The following is a 21,797-nucleotide window of genomic DNA, read 5'->3' on the forward strand; positions in this document are numbered from 1 at the left end:
TTAATGGAAAAATTTAGGGAAAAGAAGAGGGACTTACATATGATATTTATTGATCTTGAGAAAGCATATGATAGGATACCTAGGGAAGTTCTATGGTAGGTTTAAGAAAAAAAGGGTGCATGTAGTAGGTATACTGATGTCACTAAGGATATGTACGATGGAGTTATGACTAGTGTAAGGACTATAAATGGAGAAACTATAGAATTTTCAATCACTATAGGGGTACATCAAGGATCTGCTTTGAGTCCTTATCTTTTTGCTTTAGTGATGGACCTACTGACTAAGAGTATTCAAAAGGAGGTTTTATGGTGTATGTTGTTTGCAGATGATATTGTATTAATTGATGAAACTATGAACGGAGTAGAGGCTGAGTTAAAATTATGGAGCGAGGCTTTGGAATCTAGAGACTTAAGGATAAGTAGAAATAAGATAGAATATATGAAATGTAATTTAAGCAATGATAGGAGGAATATTGAAGACAAAGTTAAACTTGATGATGAAGAAATAAATAGCACTTGTAGCTTTCGATACCTTGGATCTATTATGCAAGTTGAAGGAGAAATTGAAGATTATGTAATGCATAAAGTTAAAGCAGATTGGGTAAAATGGAGAAGTGCTTCAAGTGTACTCTATGATCGTAGAATACCCTTAAAATTAAAAGGAAAGTTTTATAAGACAGCTATAAGACCAGCTATGCTATATGGATCAGAATGTTGGGTGACAAAGAAACAGAATATCCAAAAAGTAAAAGTTGTCGAGATGAGAATGCTTAGATGGATGAGTGGTATAACATTGAAAGATAAACTAAGGAATGAACATATTTGCGGTAAGTTAGTCGTAGCTCCTATAGAAGATAAGATAAGGGAGGGACGACTCAGATGGTATGGACACTTGCAATGTAGGTCACATAGTGCGTTAGTGAGGAAGAGTGAGTTAGTTACTATGAGGGGCAGTAGAAGGGGTAGGGATAGACCTAAAATAGCTTGATAGGAGATAGTGAGTAAGGATAATATCTCTGAATCTGTCAAAAGAAATGGTCCATGATCGCATAAATTGGCGGAAAATGATTTATATAGCTGACCCCACCTAGTGGGATTGAAGGCTTGGTTTTGTTGTTGTTGTATGGTTATACCACTCATTCACCTTAGCATTCTCATTTCGGAAAACTTTTGCATTTTGGATAGTTGTTTCTTAGTTGGCCAACATTTTGATCAATGACGTAGTTGGTCTTATAGTTGTCCTTTAAAATTTTCCCTTTTAATTTTAGAGGTATTCTTTGGTCACACAACATGTCCAAGCATATTAACTATATGCATTATATTTTCTTCAATTTAACCTTTACTTGTATAATACATCCAAGGTATTGAAATCTGTAGTGTATTAATTTCGTGACCATCAAGTTTATCTTTCCTCCAATAATGACTGAAATTACATTTCATATATTCTATCTAATTTATGCTTATCTTAAAACCTCTAGATTCTAAAGCTTCTCTCCATAATTCTTAGATACTCTTAGTAAGTTTATCCATCACCTATAAAGATAAGGGCTACACACTTGATGTGCATCTATTGTGATTGAAAATTTCTTATATTCTCCATATATAGTCCTAATGCAACGCTAGTCATTATTCTATTGTTATTATCCTTAACGACATTGGTAAACCTACTGCATACCTTTTTTTTCAAAAGAACTTTCCTAGTAACTTACTGTATGCTTTCTCGAAGTCAATAAAAACCATGTGCAAGTCCTCCTTTTTCCCTAAATTTGTCCATTAATCTTCTTAATAGATTTATAGTGTTTATAGTTGATCTCCTGTGCATAAAACCAAACAGATTTTCTGAACCCATGTTTCTAACCATAGTCTTTGTCAATTATCCTTTTCCAAAGTTCCATTGTATAACTCATAAGTTTAATTCCATAGTAGTTATTACAATTTTGAATATATCCTTTATATTTTTTATATGTATATTAAAGTGCTTTTCCTCCATTTATCTAGTGTTTTCTGAGTTATAATTGTGTTAAATTAGTTAGTTAACCAAATAATTCCTTTATCGCCAAGGCATTTCCAAACTTTAATGGGGATGTCATCCGGTCCTTTAGCTTTTCCATTTTTTCATTTTTTTAATGCAAATTGAACTTCAACTCTGATTTTGCAATATATCTCCAATTTTTTGCCTTTTCTTCATTTATTAATTTTAAGTTTAATCCCACCACTAAATTTTTATTAAATAGCTTATTAAAAGTAACTTAGCCATTTTTCTTTTATGTCTTCTTCTTTAACCAAGACTCTATAATCCTCATTTTTGATACATTATATATTGCCTAAGTCCTTGCTCTCTTTCTATTTCTTTCTCTAGCTCTAGCAAGTATAAATATGTCTATTATCATGTCTTGTTTTTATTATATTGTGTAAATTGTTATATGCTCTATGTTAGCTTCACTAATTGCCTATTTTCATCTTTTCTTTCCTCTTTATACTTTTTAAAGTTTTCCATGGTTTTTCATTTTTTTCCATGCTTTAAACCAAATTCTTGTTGTCTTCATAGCTTTTTGGACATCTTGATCCCATCACCAACTCTCTTCACTACCTGAGGATCTTCCTATAATTCGCCTAAAATCTCAATGCTATCCCTATTATCCAATCACCATCTTGGATCCCTTTGAATTTAATTATATTTCTACCTACCCAATTCTCTTGCTTTGATTTATGGAATTGTGCACCCTTTTTCTTCCAATTTTTTTTTTAATGCATATCTCCAACACTAGAATTCTATGCTGTGTAGTTAAACATTCACCGGTAATAACTTTGCAATTCTTACTATCCTCCTAGTTAAGAAAAAATCTATTTGATTTTTATTTCATCCACTTTTGAAGGTTATTAGGAGTTCTTTTCTTGTCTTAAAGCATTTCTTCATTGTAACAAGATCATATGATATGACAAAGTCTAAAATCATAGCACTAGGTTCATCTTTATCTCCATATCTATGTCCTCCATTTACCCTCTTATTACCTTTGTTGTTTTTTCCAATGTGTCCATCCTTGCTTCTATAAATATTTTTCTTAGTCCTTGATATTCCTTGGATAATAATTTTATCCCTATCTTCCCAAAATTGTCTTGAAGGTTTTTACTAAGCTTATTTGAGGAGCTATACACTAATCACGTTTATTTTCTCTTGTCCTAAGATTATCTTGATTTTTATGATTCTATTTCTCACTCTTTTAACATCTATAACACTATTTTAGGCCTTCTTCTAGAATGATTCCTACCCCATGCTTGTTTTTATTTTTGGTTTATGGTTAAATCCTGAATTTTCAATTTCTCTAGCTTTTTCCCATGCCCACTTAGTTTCTTGAAGGTTGATTATGTTAATTTTTCTTGTAATCATTATGTTAACTATCTCCAAGATTTTACTAGTTAGTGCCCTTGTATTTCAAGTTGCTCATTTAACCCTAATATATCCTTTTTTGAACTTACTTCTTTACTCGCCCAGAATGGTATGCATGAACCCTTGCATGTTTGACATCATATGCGAACAATGAGTGCTACTTCGGTTGTGACAACCTAGTCCATCCTTGCTCTATTTTTGCTACTCCTGCCTGGTAAGTGCAATGCGTGGCTTCTAAGAGACGCCTTGATGAATAATCGATGAGGATTCATATTATAGAGATTGGCAATTTTTACATTGGCTGTGAGTTATGCAGTCCTCCTTTATTCGGGCTTGGGGCCGGCTATGTGTGACAAGAATTAGGACATTGAATGCATCATAGGTCGAGTTGCATTGCCTGTCTACATGAGAGTAAATATTTTAGCTGTGAATCAATGAGGAGGAAAAGTGGTTTGATGTTTATAATTCTTGACCTATTTCAATTCTCCTTTTCCTCTCTATCCTATTCTTTGGAAGGTCAAAGTTCCTCGAAAAATAAATGCTTTTACTTGGTTAGTTGTGCTTAACAAAATTAATACCAATAACTTGCTGCAGATTAAGAGACCTTTGATGGCTTTATTTAGATGTTTGCGTGCTTTGTTATAGGAATTCTGAGAGAGCATCCCATCTCTTTTTGCATTGTGATTTTGCATGGAGGATATGGAACAAAATTTCTGGGATTATGGAAGAGAGTTGAGTCTGCCCCGTTTCATCGGAAGACTTGTTAGCCATCTCATTCGTTGGCTTTGGGAGAAGTAAGGATAAGGCAGCTCTGTGGAAGAGTGGCGAATTTGCAGTCTTACGGGGTATATGGCTAGAGTGTAACGCATTGATATTTTCTGGGAAGAAATTAGATTGGTCACTGGTGTGGGCAAAGATTCAGTATATGGCTTCTTTATGGTGCATCAGGTTTGGAATTTTTAGGGAAGCTAGTTTTCAGGATTAAAATAGATTGGTGGAACTGGCTGGTTTGATCCTTGTTGTTTTAGTTTTTTTCTGGTTTGATCCAGATATTCTTTGGGATATCTTATTCTCCCTCGTAAATTATTTTTCTATTAATGAAATTTCTTTTGCTATATATAGGATCTCTATGATTCTTAACAATGTTAGGCTCGTAGCAATTACTCATTGAAAATTGTGATTGTAAGGATTGGAGACAGGAGGACTTATTCCACGGTATTACATGAGATTCCTCTTCACTTATTCTTAGTCAAGTCCACTGAAATTATAAAAGATAAGATTTGATGAAGGCAAAATGCTAAATTGGGGTTATGGAGGCAAACTCAAATAAGCCTTGCTTGTTTTTGAAGGCGTCTCAATAAAATACCCCTTTCCATGTATGGTCATGCTACTGATGGGATTTTTTTTTTCTCGGGTGATAAAAGAATGCCATAATGGAAATGGCTTATTAGGAGATGCTTGTTATTTTAATTTTGTCATGAAAGGGACGTGTGTGATCTTTTCCTTGCAGGCTTGTACACACAATGAGGGGGCATAATTCTAGTTATTAGAGGGATGAATCTCTCTCTAACTATTGATGGGGCAATTTTTTATTTTTATTTTTATTTAGTCATTCTCATTTGGATGATAAAAAAAACCAAGTAGCCATGGTCTTTTATAACTCTTTTCATGGGAACTCAATACATATGGTTATGATGTAATTGGCTTAATTTCCAAGCAAGAATTACTAACCAGACACCCTCTTTTTGTTCCAAAGAATAGAATCCTTATTTCCTATTCTCAAAACTCTTACATGCGAACTAAATGAGACCTTGGTATCTCGAAATCAAAATAGTTTCCTAAATTGGACGGTTTAACTGCTCACTGGATCTGGATCAACTGTGGTTTGAATAGGCAATGTTATTGTTAAATGTTATATATGTCTTTTAGTATTATTATTATTGAATGTGGTAGTATGTTAATTAGTGAGAGTTAGTAAGGGTATTATTATCATTAGAATGTATTTAAATTTGTATTATAAATAGAGGGAGAGATCTATCTTCAAATTAGGTCAAAGCATGATCCTATCTGATCAAATCTTAACATGGTATCAGAGCATGATCCTATCTAAACCCTATTTCCCTTTGCTGTTGCTGGAAAATACCATTTTTGCGGCTGTTCTTCCCTAATCCACCTCCATCCCATGCTAAATCACAAAACCAGCCATATACCCATAATTAGAAACACAAACCCCCCCCCCCCCCCCCAGCGGGACGATGCACCCCACAAAACCCCATCGCCGGAGGACACTCCATGTGCTGGCCAAATGCTGGCAGGGCCAACCCCATGCACCGGCGCGTGAGTGCAGTTCTGGCCACTTTTTTTTTTTTCCCTTCTGCCATGCTCCGATTCCTTCTTTAGACTATATTATCAAGCTGTTAGGCCAGTTTTTTGCTAAAAAAGTTCAACCTTTTTCGACCATGCGCTCGCGGTATTCCATTAATTTTTGTTCAGGGTTTTTGAAGGCTTCCTTGTGAGTTTTTTTTTGGAGCTGTGGCAGCGTTCATATGTTCAGTTGTGAGGCTACGGCAATCTATATCCGTCGGTGAGTTGTTCACCTTGTCCGTGATCGTGTCGATGCTTCACATGGTTTGTGATTGTTCCGATTATTGATTGTTCTTATTTTTGGTGTGGTTGTTGATAGAGTGCTGTGGCAGTGTGCTATATCCATCAGTGAGTTGTTCACCTCGTCTGTTGTTGTGTCAGTGCTTCACATAGTTTGTAATTATTTTGATTAGTGTTGATTGTTCTTCTTGTTTTTGGTGTGATTGTTGATTTGTGAGTGTTGGGATGGAATCATGAATCCCAAAAATGTGTTTCTTACATTGCTATTGCAAATAACAACTCAAAAGTTGGATGGAAAGAACTATGTTCAATGGTCTAAAGCTGTTCAGATTTATTTAGCAGGATTCTGACTACTTGCTCCAATCTGATTCTTCTGATGAGAAGCGAAAAGACTTGTGGGTTTAGGAAGATGCCTTGATTGTTTCCTATTTATGGAGTTCGATGGAGTCATAGATTGCACATGTGTATGCATCTAGATACGTGCAAGGAGATTTGGGATTATGTCAAACTTCTATACTCTAGTAACATTACATGTATGTATGATTTATCTTAGAAGTGCTTTTAGTTACAACAAGGAGATAGGAGCATTGCATATTATTTTGGAGAAATGAAGTGTATTCATGAGGAGCTTAATGTCATGCAATCTATAAATGTTGACGTTTGTGAGATGCAGAAGCAGAGGGAGTAGATGATAGTTCTTTGTGTTCTAGTGGGCTTGAAACCTGAGTTTGTGGCAATTCGGTCCATAATAGTTAGAGGCGCGAGGCGCACCAAGGCACAAAGGGTATTTGGAGCCAAGGCGCCGGGCAAACAATTATTAAAATTGTGTACAATGCTTATTTGGTGGGTAATTGATATATGAATACATCTAGTAATATTAGAATTTAAAATGTTGAAATACTCAATACCAAAATTGGAAATTTAATGAAATTGCCAGGCCGAAGGCCTAAAAGCATCAACAGAGTTCATCATCAAAAGAAAAGAGCACAATAAAAGATTTCAAAGTCTAAAATCTAAAATTCCTCCTTAATCATTTGTCATCACTCATCATCAATTAAGTCTGCCAAGATATCATCATCTTCCTCTTCATCATTAGAATTTTCTTCTCTAGCATTTTTTCCTCTTCTATCTCTTCTGCACTATCCACTTGGATCTCATCCTCATCTACAAGTTCCAACATTGTAGTCCGGCCCCAAGCATTGCTAGATGAGGCTCTTCCTTTAGAAGACGATGACATATTTGCATTTATTCTTGATCTAGTGTGACGCAGGGGGTTATTTACTCCAACAACTCTAGCAACAAAACCCCAAGTCAAAAAATCATCTTCAAACACAAGTTCATCATCCTCATAGGGGTTGCCATCTATCCTGCCAATCGACCATTAATTACTATCATCAATGTCATAAGGATGGGATCAATGGTGTCACGTTTGTTGTATCGACGTCTCAAAGTTCGATTATATTTCACAAATGCCAAATCATTCAAGCGTTGCTGGGCTAGCCTATTCCTCCTTTCGCTAGCTGCAAAAGGTTTTAAAGTAATATAGCAATTAATGATTCTAAAAAGCAGTCGACTGGTAGTTCATGTTCTTTAATCCATGATATCCTAATGACTTACATGTTGGAATATGCTCCAATTTTTTTTGCAACTAGTAGTGCTACACACGAGGCTTAGGATTTTCATGGCAAAATTTTGCAAGTTTGGAGCTGATGATCCAAATGACATCCACCATTGTTCTGTTATAAAATAAATTTTAAATGAATACCTGCTAGCTAAATAGAAAAAATAATTTTAGATAGAAAGAGGTAGTAAAAATGCCACTTGACCTTGTGCTTTTATCTTCCTTTGTCTCACTACCAAATCAATTCCAAAGAGGCCACTAGCACTAGTGTAGTTTTTCAACTCATGTAAAACTTTATCTTGCATTTCAAGGGTTGGCACCAACCTTGCAATACATTTGTACAAACCCACCATGATTTCTTCATCTTGCGAAATGTGGGGGTTTGAATGGAAAAATTTCGGGTTCAAGTATTGTGCAGCTGCATGCAAAGGTTGATGGGGTTGGCATCCTCACCTCGTATCAATAATTCAAATGCCCCCTTGAATTTATCCTCTCTCTGACTAAAAGCCTTAGCTATGGCTGAAAGCCTTAGCTATGGCTTCCTTAGCCCTATTCGTTGCTTCATAAATGCATCCTATTATAGGTTTCTTTTCCCTATAAACCAAATGGAGTACATAGACAAGTGGGCCTGTCAATCTAAGATAATAGACAATGATACTCCGAAAGGTAGGCATCAAAACAATAATAGCTGCTTTTTTGCTAGCTACCTCCTTTGCCCATTTAGTAGTATTCCAATCTTCAGAAGTAAAAATCTTCCTCAAGTTGTTCTTTTGAAGGTGGATTGAACGAAGAGTGACGAAGGCAATTGCAAATCTTGTAACTGCAGACCTTAGTAACTCCTTTCCTTAGTGAACTGTCTCATCAAGTTCTCCACACCAACACGGTTATAAATATAACCATTCAAAAATGTTGTCCTTTCCAAAGTTGTATGAATTGAAGTCATCTTCCCAGTACCCTCCAAGATTAAATTGAGGCATTGGACAGCACACGATGTCCAATATAAATGTGGCCTCTTTGCTTCCAACAATGTCCCTATTCAAAAATTGTGAAGCCATTAAAATATTAAAATAAACAATATATATACACTATAGAATGTAGTTTTAGAAATAAGTTCTTACTTGCTTCAACATAGTTTGAAGCATTATCAGTTACTACTTGAATCACATTTGATTCTTCAATTTCCTCCACCATCTCATGAAGTAATTTGTACATTCTATTTGCATTCTGACACTATTAGAAGCATTAATAGACTTGATGAACACCGATCCCCTTGGAGAGTTCACTAAGAAGTTTATTATTTCCTTATTAGCAACCAAATCTCTCCAACCATTAGACATAATCGAGCATCCATGTTTTGCCCATTACTCCTCATGGACCTTCATCAACTCTTTCATTCGACTAAATTCCTGTTTTAGGAAAGGAACTCTCACTTCATGATAACTAAGCGGCTTTATTCGGGGACCATATTGCCTAATCGATTCAAGTGCCATTGCAAAGTTGTCCAAATGTACAACATTAAATGGTATTCTAGCATCATACATCCTCTTAGCAAAATCTGCCATTGCCTTTTGTCTTAATTCTTTCTTGCACGTCTCATTTATTGATCTATGCTTCATCTTCCCTTCTTTTCTAGCTTGAATCGCTTTCTTTTGATCAAGAGTAAAAAACAAGTCTATAGGCCCCTTCTGTTTTGGTTTCTTGAGGTGGATTGGGATGAACTTCGACTTCGACTTCCACTATTATGTACTCTCTTGCCACGAGAGTCAATTTCTTGAACTTCATCCTTCTCATCTTCACCATAACGATCTATGTCCTCGAAGTTAGGCAATAACTCATTTTCCTCCTTCTCTATATCTTTCTTCAACATATACTCCCTAATCTCCTCATGTACATGAGCAAGGCGCTTAGAGCCTTCTTTTACATTTTGAAATCCTCTGACAATATGTTATTTTGCTCAAAATATTCCTCCCTTTGTGACTTTGCCACAAAAATTGCAAGTCAAATTATGTCTATTTTTTTTATCATCCAAATGTGCATACTTCCATGCACGATCTTTCTTTGCAGAGGCAGATTTTCCATTTCCAGAATCCATTTAAGATTTAAGACTTGCTATCCTAAATGCAAAAGCAACGTATAATATATTTCAGAAAAATGTATAGTTTGTATATTGCATTTCCAAACAAATTACAAAACAGTAGCTAAATTTAGTAAAAAAGTGTTATATATTAGTTATAAACTTGCATTAAACTACATAATTAATTACATATAATATTATGAGAAGCAGCAGCAGGCAACAGGCAGCAGGCATTAGAAGAACTAAAAAAGAAGCAGAAGAAGAACTGAAGAAGACTCACAGAGGCTCGAAGATGAACTCATGAAGCTCTTGTGGTTCAAAGACTCGAAGACGAACTCACAAAGGGCTTTTGCTTACTAGTTTGAACTTCAAAGCAGATGAACTGACGACTCATGAAGACTTGAAGATGAACTCACGAAGCCCTTGCTGGTTCAAAGGCTCGAAGAAGAACTCATGAAGGGCTTCTGCTGGTGTTGTGTTGCTTCGAAGGGTTGAAGAAGGGTTCTGGCTGGTTTCATGCTAGTTCGAAGGGTTGAAGATGAATCTTATTGGTTCGAGTTGAAGGGCTAGGGCAGTAGGCCTAGTTCGATTCAAAGGCTGGATTGTTGGAAGAGGGCTAGGGCTCGTTCTGGCTACATTTTCTTTATTAATAGCTTAAAAAATGCTTTTGCTGGTACTGCACCTAGCGCATCAGTGCGCCTCTTGAAGGTCGCGCTAGCCTTGTTGCCCCATTCCACCTCATGCCTAGGCGCGCCTTAGGTGCTCTTTTGACTACTATGGTTCGGTCCTAGATACTCATTAGTGTTGAACTCACGAAGCTCCTGCTGGTTCAAAGGCTCGAAGACGAACTCATGAAGCTCTTGTTGGTTCGAAGGCTTGAAGAAGAACTCACGAAGGGCTTCTGCTGGTGTTGTGTTGCTTCGAAGGGTTGAAGAAGGGTTTCAGCTAGTTTCATGTTGGTTCGAAGGGTTGAAGATGAATCTTGTTGGTTCGAGTTGAAGGGCTAGGGTAGTAGGGCTGGTTCGAGTCGAAGGCTAGATTGTTGGAAGAGGGCTAGGGCTCATTCTGGTTACATTTTCTTTATTAATAGCTTAAAAAAGGCTTCTGCTGGTACTGCGCCTAGCACATCAATGTGCCTCTTAAAGGTCGTGCTAGCCTCGTTGCTCCATTGCGCCTCCCGCCTAGGCGTGCCTCAGGTGTGCTTTTGACTACTATGGTTTGGTCCTAGATACTAGTGTTGAGCTGCCGCCATCATTTGATGATGTCCTTCGGGCTTCCTTTAGCAGCATTCTTCTGCTCTTGCATCTAGCTCTGAGAGGACAACCTTTGCTACACATAGTGATTATAGTTCTCTACCAAACAACTGCAGAAGTTATCGCAGTGGTTCGAGTAATCGTAGTGGTAGAGATGGATGAGGCAGAGGTACTCCTCGCAAGTGCACTCATTGTGGACGAAATAATCGTAGTATTGAGCAGTGTTGGGATCATCACGGCAGACCTTCACATGTTGCCAATGCAGCAACCACTGACTTCACACCTTTGGTGGTAGCCAATGCAGCCACCATCGACTCACCTTTGGGGTCGAGTGGGGGCAACATACTGTCTCTATGTCAGAGGAAGAGTATTCCATGTTCCAGCAGTATCAAGTGTGACAACAAGCTTCTCTTCCCATTGCATCTCTTGTCCAAATAGGTAATCACACAGTATACTTGTTATCCAGTACTTCTCGTCCTAGTCCTTGGGTCATAGAGTCATTGATCATATCACAGGTATACCTTGCTTTTTCTTTACCTTTCAATATCTTGCAAATTTATCTTGTGTTACTCTTGCTGATGGATCCACTATTGCAGCCAAGGGAAGTGGGACTGTAAATCCCTCTTATTCTATTTCTCTTCCTTCAATTTTATATATTCCCAAGTTTCCCTTTAATCTTATGTCCGTTAACAAAAATACTAAATCAATGAATTGTTCAGTGACGTTCTTTCCTGATTATGTAGTTATTCATGATTTGAAGACGAGGAAGACGATTGGCGAAGGGCGTGAAGCTGGTGGACTATCACTTTGAGGTTATATCTCCTTTTACCGCTTGCACTGTTGCTGCCACACCTTTTCAAATTCATTGTCGCTTGGGTCATCCTTCATTGGAAAAGTTAAAATGTTTTGTTCTTAGTTTGAGTTTTGTGTCTTGTCTCGATTGTGAGTCTTGTCAATTGGGAAAGCACCATTGTGTTTGTATGTCTTGTCAGTTGGGAAAGCACCATTGTGTTTGTGAGTCTTGTCAATTGAGAAAGCACCATCGTGTTTCTTTCACTTCCAGGTTAATAAACAAGCTACAAGCCTTTTTTTGTTAGTTCATTCAGATGTATAGGGTCCTAGTAGGATCATGTCCAGGTTGGGTTTTCGGTACTTTGTAACCTTTGTGGATGATTTTTCAAGAATGACTTGGTTATTTTTAATAAAAGATCATTCTGAGTTATTTCATGTATTTTGTGCCTTTTGTTATGAAATAAAGACTCAATTTGGTTTGCTAGTTCGAATACTTTGAAGTGATAATGCTAAAGAGTTTTTCAGTACACAATTTACTAGTTATATGACTCAGTTTGGTATTGTTCATCAATCATCCTTTGCCCACACACAACAAAATGGGGTTGTAGAGTGGAAAAATAGACATCTTGAAATCAATCGCACTTTGCTTTATCAAATGCATGTACCTAAAGTGTTTTGGACTGATGCTGTACTTACTGCCTGTTATTTGATCAATGGAATGCCATCCTTTGTTCTTAGTGGTAAAATTCCCTACTGCATTCTCTTTCATAATTCACCTTTATTTTCTCTTCCTCCTAGTATATTTGGGTGTCTCCTTTGTTCATCAACTAATTCCTGAGGTGGATAAGTTGGATCCTCATGCTATAAAATGTGTCTTTTTGGGCTACTCGTATACTCAGAAGGGATATCGTTATTATAGTCTCATGCTGCATCACTTTTTGTTTTGGCCGATGTTACCTTCTTTGATTCTACACCTTACTACACCTAGCCATTGAGTGCTTTTGAGCTCAATGAGTCTCTTCCTTTGCCTAATCTTCTAGATTCTACATTGCTGTCTTTGCCCAACCAACCATCTGAGTCTTCACGTAGTTCGAGTCCTTCTCATCGACTTGATCATCCTAATTTCTGCGTGTGTTCACGACGGTGGCTTCAAGGAAGAGTTTCCCCTCTAGCTTCTACTACCACGCCTTTGCTTTCCTCGTCTGATGATCATACTTCCCATGATGCTGATCCTTTTATTGCTGCTTGGAAAGGTAAACGCACATGTATTCAACACCCTATTTACAAAATTGTTTCTTATGACTCCTCATTGTTCTATCATCTATTACCCTTCCTAAATCTGTTTCGGAAGCCTTAGCCCCTTCAGGGTGGAGCGATGCTATAGTTGAAAAGATGAATGCTTTACATGACAAATGGTACTTGGGACTTGGTATCTCTTCCTCTTGACAAGTTTGTGATTTTTTTTCGTTGGGTTTACACTGTGAAAGTCAACCCTGATCGTTATGTGGCTCGTCTAAAGGCCCATCTTGTTGCTAAAGGATACACTAAGGTGTATGGTCTAGATTATTTTGTTACTTTTTCTCTGGTTGCCATTGCCAAACTTACATCAGTACGTCTGTTCATCTCCTTGGCTACTACTTGTCACTGGCCTTTGCATCAGTTTGATGTAAAAATTGTCTTCTTGCATGGTTACCTTGAGGAGGAGGTTTAAATAGAGCAACCACTTGGGTTTGTTGCTCAAGGGGAGTCAGGCTTAGTGTGTCAGCTCAAGAAGGCTTTATATGGTTTAAAACAGTCTCCCAGAACATGGTTTGGTCATTTCAGTGTTGTAGTACTTGAGTTTGGTCTTCGAAGATGTGCCGTGGATCATTCTGTGTTTTATTGTCATACTTTATCGGGTAGGATCCCTCTTATTGTTTATGTGGATGATATTGTTATTACAAGTGATGATGATAAAGGTATTCAGAGTCTCAAACTTTTTTTACAGACTAAGTTTTAGACCAAAGATTTGGGACAATTGAAATACTTATTGGGTATAGAAGTATCTACATCTCGTATTGGAATTGTTGTGTCACAAAGGAAGTATGTTTTTTATTTGTTTGTTGAAACTGGCTTGTTGGGATCTAAACCGGCTGATACACCCATGGTCCCGACAGCAAGTTAATGTTGGATGTGGGTGATTTGCTATCTAATCCTAGACAATACCAGAGGCTTGTTGGAAAGTTGAATTATCTCACAGTTACTTGGCTGGATATAGCTTTTGCAAGAAGTGTTGTGAGTCAATTTATTGATTCTCTGAGGACAAGTCATTGGGATGCAGTAATTCGCATCTTGAGATATCTCAAAGGTGCACCTGAGAGAGGTCTTTTATATCGTGATCAGGGTCACACTTATATCCATGGATATACAGATGCATATTGAGTTGGATTGCCTTTCGATCGGAGATCTGCCACCGAGTACTTGTATCTTAGTTAGTGGTAATTCGGTTTCTTGGAAAAGTAAGAAACAAACTGTGGTGGCAAGGTCAAGTGCTGAATCAGAATATAGAGCTATGGCTTACACTCATACTACCTGTGAACTTGTTTGGTTGAAGAACATGTTGGAAGAATTGGGTTTTCCGCATTCTCAATCTATGAAGTTGATGTGTGATAGTCAAGCTGCTCTTCATATTGCCTCTAACCCGGTCTTTCACGAGCAGATGAAGCACATTGAAGTTGATTGCCACTTTATTCGGGAGAAACTTGTGCAAAAGCTCATTACAACCGCTTATGTAAAGTTGGACATGCAGCTTGTTGATTTGTTTAGCAAAGCGTTGAGGGGTGCTTGTGTTAGATTCATTTGTGACAAGCTAGGAGCTTATGACATTTATGCTCCAGCTTTAGGGGGAGTGTGAGATTTTATGTCTTTTAGTATTATTATTAGTGTGTGTTAGTATGTTAATTAGTGAGAGTTAGTAAGGGCATTATTGTCATTAGAATGTATTTAAATTTGTATTATAAATAAAGGGAGAGACCTATCTTCAAGTTATGTCATTCATTTTTAATCAAATCGTAACAGTTATATTGAATATTTTTAATTTTGAGGGAGACAATTTTTGTGGTTGTCATATTTGGGTAGGGACCTGGTTGATGACTCTTTTTTCAACTTCCTCATTTGATGAGGGTTTCAACTCTCAAAACACTGCTCCTACAAAATGCTAGGAGCAGTTGCTCCTTGCAGTCTTTTCATACAATCTCTGTCAAAGTGGGCCATTTGGCATTATTTTCCAGAGCAAAATGGGCTGCCTGTTTTATCATTGATCATAATTTATTTAAAAAAAAAAAAGAAGAGGAATGAGTAGCATTGAGAATGAAAAACCGTCTTAAGAGGTTACCTGATATTATGAGGAGACTGCATGGAGCAACTGTTCCTAGCACTCATTTTTTGTAAGAGACATGATGGGAGGGCGTGAGAGGGTTCAATTGAATAATTTCGAAAGTTTCAATGGGAATATTATCATCTTAACATTGAATTAAGAAATGTGGCTGCATTTGAAGGCATTTCATCATTAGTTTGCTAAGTTGGCTATATTAGAAATTAGGGCTGCATTGAAAGCAGCGCATTGTTAGTTTCAGAGTCTGGTTGAACGTTGTCCTCTTATGTGTAGCTGTTTTGTATCCACCAGGTTCCTCAACAGAAAAATGAGTATGATTGCGGTCTCTTTGTACTTTTCTTCATGGAGCGCTTCATTGAAGAGGCTCCTGAGAGATTGAGAAAGAATGATTTAGCAATGGTACTCCTCTTTTTTCGGTTTCATTTTTTGGTTTTGAATTGAGTTCTGAGCTATGCTTCAAACCTGCACTATCTTTACCTTGGTTACATATTTTATGTCACAGTTTGGCAAGCAGTGGTTCAAACCAGAAGAGGCATCTGGATTGAGAGGTAAAATCCGGAAGTTACTCATTGAGGAGTTTCAGAGGGCAAGGGAGCATTACTGTGTTCAAGAATGCACGTCTTTGTCTCCAGGGATGGCTCCAGCCGGAAGCGGAGAGCACCACCATGATTCTTGATGGTATCTGGTCTGGATGAAACTCCTACAAGCATCTGGACAAGGGCATGCCATTTTTTATCTTGTACAGCTTGTATATTTGCTGTGAATGCTGCGTGCCTCTCCTGCATGTGTTTGTGTTAGGTGTACCATCGAAACAAGTCAGTTTAGTTTTGTAAGACAGTTTTGATATAGTCTAGGTTCCTGGGGGAGAATGGTCCAAATTGCCCCCTATGACAAACGAAGAAAATGGATAGCAGCGGTTTGCTTAAACCATTGTAATACGTCTTAAAAGAGTACTTGACCGTTTTATAGTGAGACGAGCTAACGTTGCCTCGCCAGGTGTATAGGAGGGAGACTGTTGCTGATTACATGTTACGGTGGCTTTTAAAACTCTGCCCACCGTTTAGGTCATCTCGAGTTGGATACTGTATGTGCCCTTTATTAGAGCCAACTTGAAGAGGAAAACAGAAAGAAAAAAGTACAAGAAAGTGAATGTATTTTTTCAGTTGCCAGAGCTTTTCAAAATCATGAATGCTGTCCCCTTCTCCATTGCATAGCCAGTGGAAATTACTTGCTTATTTCACTAGGTCATGTGTTCTCGTTTTTGGCATCTTACAACTTATATGGATATAGATAACATTAGGATGGTGAAGGTTCTGCCAAGCACATCTTTAATAAAGAGCCCTCTAAGAAAGCTCATTTAGAGGTTTGATAAAAAGGCATTGGCTTATACGAGATTTCAAAAATTTTAAAAATCTTTCTCAAGATTTCAAGAATTTTAAGCGCATTCTTTGAAGTTTGTGAAAAATATACAAATCTTCTCTTATATTTTTTTTAAAAAGACAAGTGTTTTAAAGGAAGGAAAAGTTTGTCTTTTTGGTAAAATTTAGGAGAGATTTGTGATGTTTTTGAAATCTCGGGAAAGTCAATGAAATTTTTTAAACTTTAGGGGAGGGCCTTGTTTTTTGCTAAACACCAAGAAAGGTAAGTGTCATTTGTCCTTGAAGAAAAGAATTTGCATGATATTTAGAATTACGATGAGAGACACTCACCTTTCTTGAGATTTGACAAAATATTACGCATCTTTTCTGAAATTTCAAAAATGTGGTAGGCCTTCACTGAGATTTGTTAAAAAAAAATATAGAAATTCTCTTTAAAAAATTGTTTTTTGGCAAAATATAAGGGAGGTTTATGTGTTTTGACTAAACTTTAGGTGAGGTATGTGAAATTTTTGTAAGCTTAGGAGTGGTCATTGGATTTTTGCCAAATCTCCGTCTCTTTTGCCTTTATAATTAAATAATTTTGAACCTTGATTAATGTACTCAACTAATTATATCATGTAAAAAATTAAACATATATGCATCGACATCATCCACTTAACTATAAGAAATCAATCTTAAGGTTGATCATGGTTGATCAAGCAAGACCAAACAGAGAGCCATACAGAAATGAATGATCTTGCAATACTAAGTAACTGGAAAATAAAATGTTTCCCATAGGAATTAAAGCTTGAAATTTGCATTATCAAGCTTTCAATTTCAAATCTAAAAGAGGTGTAAAGAGTCATCATTATTTCATTAGGCACACCTTTATTCATTTAAACTTAGTCGTCACATCTCTAAATAATAAATACACATACATCAACTATATATATATATGAAATTTTAAAAAACAAATCGCGAGAGTGTTGTCTAATTAAGTTCTCAATTTGACAATTTAAAAAGATTAATGATGAGCTCAATGCTCAGCTAATTTGGCCACATCATATCATTTAAAAATGTTTTTAGAAGATGAAAATTCTAACAAACAAGTGAATAGTATACTTACAAATATATAACATATATTCTTTTATTTTTATTATTGAAACATTTTATTCAATCCAATAAACACATGACGCCTTTTATTTTTTGGAAAAAGATAAGGTCCTCTTCATTTGAAAATTCTCTTACTTTGATCAAATTATATTTAATCATTTATTATACTAAGATGACATCTAATTAAATACCCAACAATGGATAAGATTCATGCACTTCCTTTATATATTAAAAGTTAGCTACCATTGAAAAATCAAAATATTGTTTATTATACACACTTTTATTTCAACTGAAATTATTTGATTGGAAAAAAATTAATCAAAATAATTAACATCAATTTTAATTTGCACACATAAATTGCATTTGACTATTTGTTTAATTATTCACTAGCAATTGAAATTTACAAAAAAAATTCAATTGAAGTGTGACTACTTCACATGTAGAGCATAAAAAAATATTTAACTTTTTCATTAGAAATAGAGTTTTAGTTTTTCTCGAAGATAGATAAATTGATCAACAACGTAAAATTACTATATCCTTGTCTCTTTGTTTTTCTATCTCAAGGTAATACATTTGATTTGACAGAAGGATTTTATTGAAATTTGATAGATGAACTTTACTCGTGAATAAGAGATGAGCCCTGCTCATAAATGACAGATGAGTCATGTCCATAATTGATAAATGAGTCTCACTTCCTACTACTAAAATGAAATATAAGCTCTACTATAACTGATAAATGAGCTTCGTTCATAAAATGATATATGCGCTCCACTCATAAATGACAAATGGGTTCTTCTTATAAATGATTTATGGACCCTTCTCATAAATGATAGATGTGCTTTACTCATAATTAGCAACTTAGTAAAAACTAATGTGAAAAAATAAATACTTCAAATCAAGAAGTGCCTTTTGAGACTTGAGAGTAGAGAGCAATTGATGGAGGATACCTTAGGGTGAAGGGACACCTGGTATAAAGGATGAACTTACGAAAATTAATTTTAAGGGATAAAAGGATCATAAGTATTAAATAAAGGAGGACAAATGAAAGGTCTGACCGTTCATGGACTTATAACTCCTACAAATTAAATGTTTTTTAGCATTAAATGTTTTTTTCCGATCCCTAACTTAAACATCAAATATATCCTTGAGTACACCTAGATCCTCTTAACCTTTTTTTTTTTTCTTAACTTGTTTTTAGGAAATCGAGATTGTGGATCAATCCAACAAATTTCAATGACAACATCTTGGTATTTGCACTCTCTCTCTCTCTCTCTCTCTCTCTCTCACACACACACACACACACACACACTCACACATACACACACACACACATATTTTCAAAAAGGTTTCATCAATGAGTTTTCTGAATATGACACTCAACTTTTGAGTTTTTGAAAACAATCGAATCTCCTTAATATTTAATTTTATGGGCAAAGAGAATCTTTCATTAGTCGACAGTTAGTCAATTGTTAAGTTTAGTGAGGAAAAAAAATAAAAATTTACCTTTAATAAAATGACAATTTTACACTTTTTATTCAATTGTGATTAGATAAATTAAAAATGTGACATTAATTTAATAAATTAAGTTGGAAAAAAATATTTAGTTGAGTACAATATGCTTTGAAAATTGAGCTTATAAGTGAATCGGATTTTTAGTTCTTGAGTTGACTAGTTTCATTGGTCCCACTATTTGATACCAGTTGAAATAAGCATGAAAACATAATTAAATTATTATTTTAAAGATAAAATATACTTAAAATCAGGTTAGATCAATCGGTTGGTCGAGTTGTGGCTCACTTTTTAGGTCTAGTTGAATCCATTTGATAACATAGCAAATTGGATAAAATTAGAAAAAAAAAATAGTGAAATGACTTGAACCAAGGTCAATATAAATTTGAATTTTCTTTGTGCATTTAGCATTCATAATTTACACATAAAAGAACTATTCAACTTTATAAACTTAATTTATGTTTTTTTTACACTATATTTGATAGGTTATTTGAATTTAAAAATATTGAACTATATATTTTTTTATTTGTTTTGTGATGTGTTTAGTCTTTAAATTTTAATGAAAATTACATTTAATAAACATTTTGCAGCATTATAATTTTTAAATATATTTTTTATGATTTATTAGTAATTTATATATTTTCCATATATATATATTTAAAAATTTTTTGAATAATAATAAAGTTATTTTGTTCTATTGAAGTATTGATGGATTCAAAGGGATTGGGTTGGATAATTCAAGAATTGGTCAAGTTTTTGATTTGCTTATTTAATTTTCAAGATATTACAGTGATCAATTTTTTTAATTTGATTTATTAAATTAATTTTATTTTAAAATATTAATTTTTTGACTAATAGAAGATTTTTTTTTATTAATAAAATTAAATCTTAGGGGGGAGGGGGGTTGATAAATCAAATTGTACAGGGAGTTGCATAGATTTGGAGGGTCAATAGGCCCAAAATTGAAAATTGAGGAACCTCAATTTGGGAGATTTGAAGAGAATTTGGCCCAATTACTTTGTAACTTTTGGGTGTAGCATTGGGCCCTTGTTGGGAGGATGGAGTGGTGGATTGGGCTTGAATTAGGCCAGTCAAGGGTTTAGGTTTGATTGGGTTTGTGTGTTTCATGAAACTTGACTTTTTTTTTTTTTTTACTAGCATGGGGGCATGTGTATGACACGTGATTTCATATTTCATTTGCAATGATTTGAATTAGTTATGGAACAAATTCACATAATTTGTATGAACAAAAATGTAAGTATGCTTTCAAGGAAAAAAAAAAATATCATGTAAGTATAAAATCTATCGTACAACTCTTTGGTCACATTGGGGATCATCAAATTTTTTCCTTTACGCTTTTAAAAGTAGTTTAGTTTTTTATTTTTTCGTTTGTTTGTAAAAATATCACTAGTGAGAAAAAAAACTTATTTACTTTTGTAAGATGAAAGGGAAAAAAAAAAAAAAAACAGAGTGTAAAATTATGAAAAAGATAGTTTGAGTACAACTCAATTTTAAAGAATAAGTTCCTAATTATTTATTTATTGATTTTCCTTTTAACTTCGTGGAGTTGGGAAGAGAGAGAGATTGAATGCAAAGTTTGGAGATTCCAAGAGAGAGAGACCAAAATGGAGTGCGGATGAGTTTGCAAAAAAATATTCACAGTTTAAAATTTTTTCATTTTAAAAATTTTAGTAGGAAAATTTAGGAAGTGTCTGAGAAAAAAAAATATTTTCGACATTGACTTAAGAGTTCAAGTTCTTGAAATTATATGCAAAAAGAACAAAAGGAGTAAAAACTCCTATGTAAGGTTGTACTACAAATGTTGTGATAGGGTTTTAGGGTTTAAAAAAAAAAAAAAAAAAAAAATCCTTGCCCATCCATTGAGAAGGATTCATCTTTATAACAATTATAACATAGGCTAACACAGTAGTACATGCAGCCTGACTACACATGAATCAAGTGAAAATAATGGAAGACCTTTTAGCAGTTATAGTTATCATACCATAAATGTATATCAAGTTTTGCTAATGACTTTGATGATCATTTTTGTATATAATAATTACATTTATTGTAAATTATTTTACCCATTATTGGCAGGAAAACAGGTATTTATATACCTTTTAGCAGCAATTATAAGGATTTTACATTTTGAGGGTAATGCAACAATTACTAAAGAATCTTAATTTAATTTAACAGAAGAAGTATGATGCATGGCTCTCCCATGCGCATGCACGCACTTTTGAAGTTTTGTCGAGAAGAGAGTATAAAGATCGTTTGGCTTGAATAAAATGCAATACTAAGTTACGCTTAAATTTTGACCAAATCTACACAATCGAATCCAAGGCCAAAAGCCAAACTTGCAAGCACAACCTAAAATGATTCCAAATTTTAGAATTTTCTTCAGAGTGTCAGGTCGAATTTTATTCATTATCCAAAATTAGAAAATGAAAAAGGTAGGAACACCCATTAATTTAGATATAATCTTCTGTGCAACAACCTTCAGGAGTCCGTCTTGCAAATATTTTTGGATAACAGATTAATTCACTCTTGATTTCCAGCCATTCTTGAGTTTTATTTAATTCAGCTTCTTAGAACTTTCCTTCTCCTGAAATGAACTCTAGCTGGATTTTGGAGCAAACTTGTTCGGATCATGTAAACGGAAAATGTAACGTGCTGCTGAATTTTTCAGGACTTCCTCACATGGGATATAGCT

The 21,797-nt window shown here is 35.2% G+C and overlaps 1 protein-coding gene across 6 annotated transcripts in view; it reads left to right on the plus strand.

Moving 5' to 3' along the window:
• The window catches only part of LOC131143689 (ubiquitin-like-specific protease 1D), a 42,878-nt gene extending 26,592 nt beyond the window's left edge, over window positions 1-16,286 (plus strand). For 4 of the 6 annotated variants that reach the window (XM_058091928.1, XM_058091930.1, XM_058091927.1 and 1 more), the window contains 2 exons: window positions 15,396-15,503; window positions 15,607-16,286. In XM_058091928.1, coding sequence (XP_057947911.1) covers window positions 15,396-15,503; window positions 15,607-15,780 — 282 coding nt within the window. In that variant the 3' untranslated portion in view covers window positions 15,781-16,286. Of the gene's footprint in view, window positions 1-11,682; window positions 12,167-15,395; window positions 15,504-15,606 lie in introns of those variants that run through there. The other 2 variants (XM_058091932.1, XM_058091931.1) reach the window with 2 other exon arrangements.
• Window positions 16,287-21,797: the final 5,511 nt, after the last annotated feature.

This window comes from Malania oleifera, chromosome 12 (genome assembly GCF_029873635.1).
Source record: "Malania oleifera isolate guangnan ecotype guangnan chromosome 12, ASM2987363v1, whole genome shotgun sequence".
Classification (NCBI taxonomy): domain Eukaryota; kingdom Viridiplantae; phylum Streptophyta; class Magnoliopsida; order Santalales; family Ximeniaceae; genus Malania; species Malania oleifera.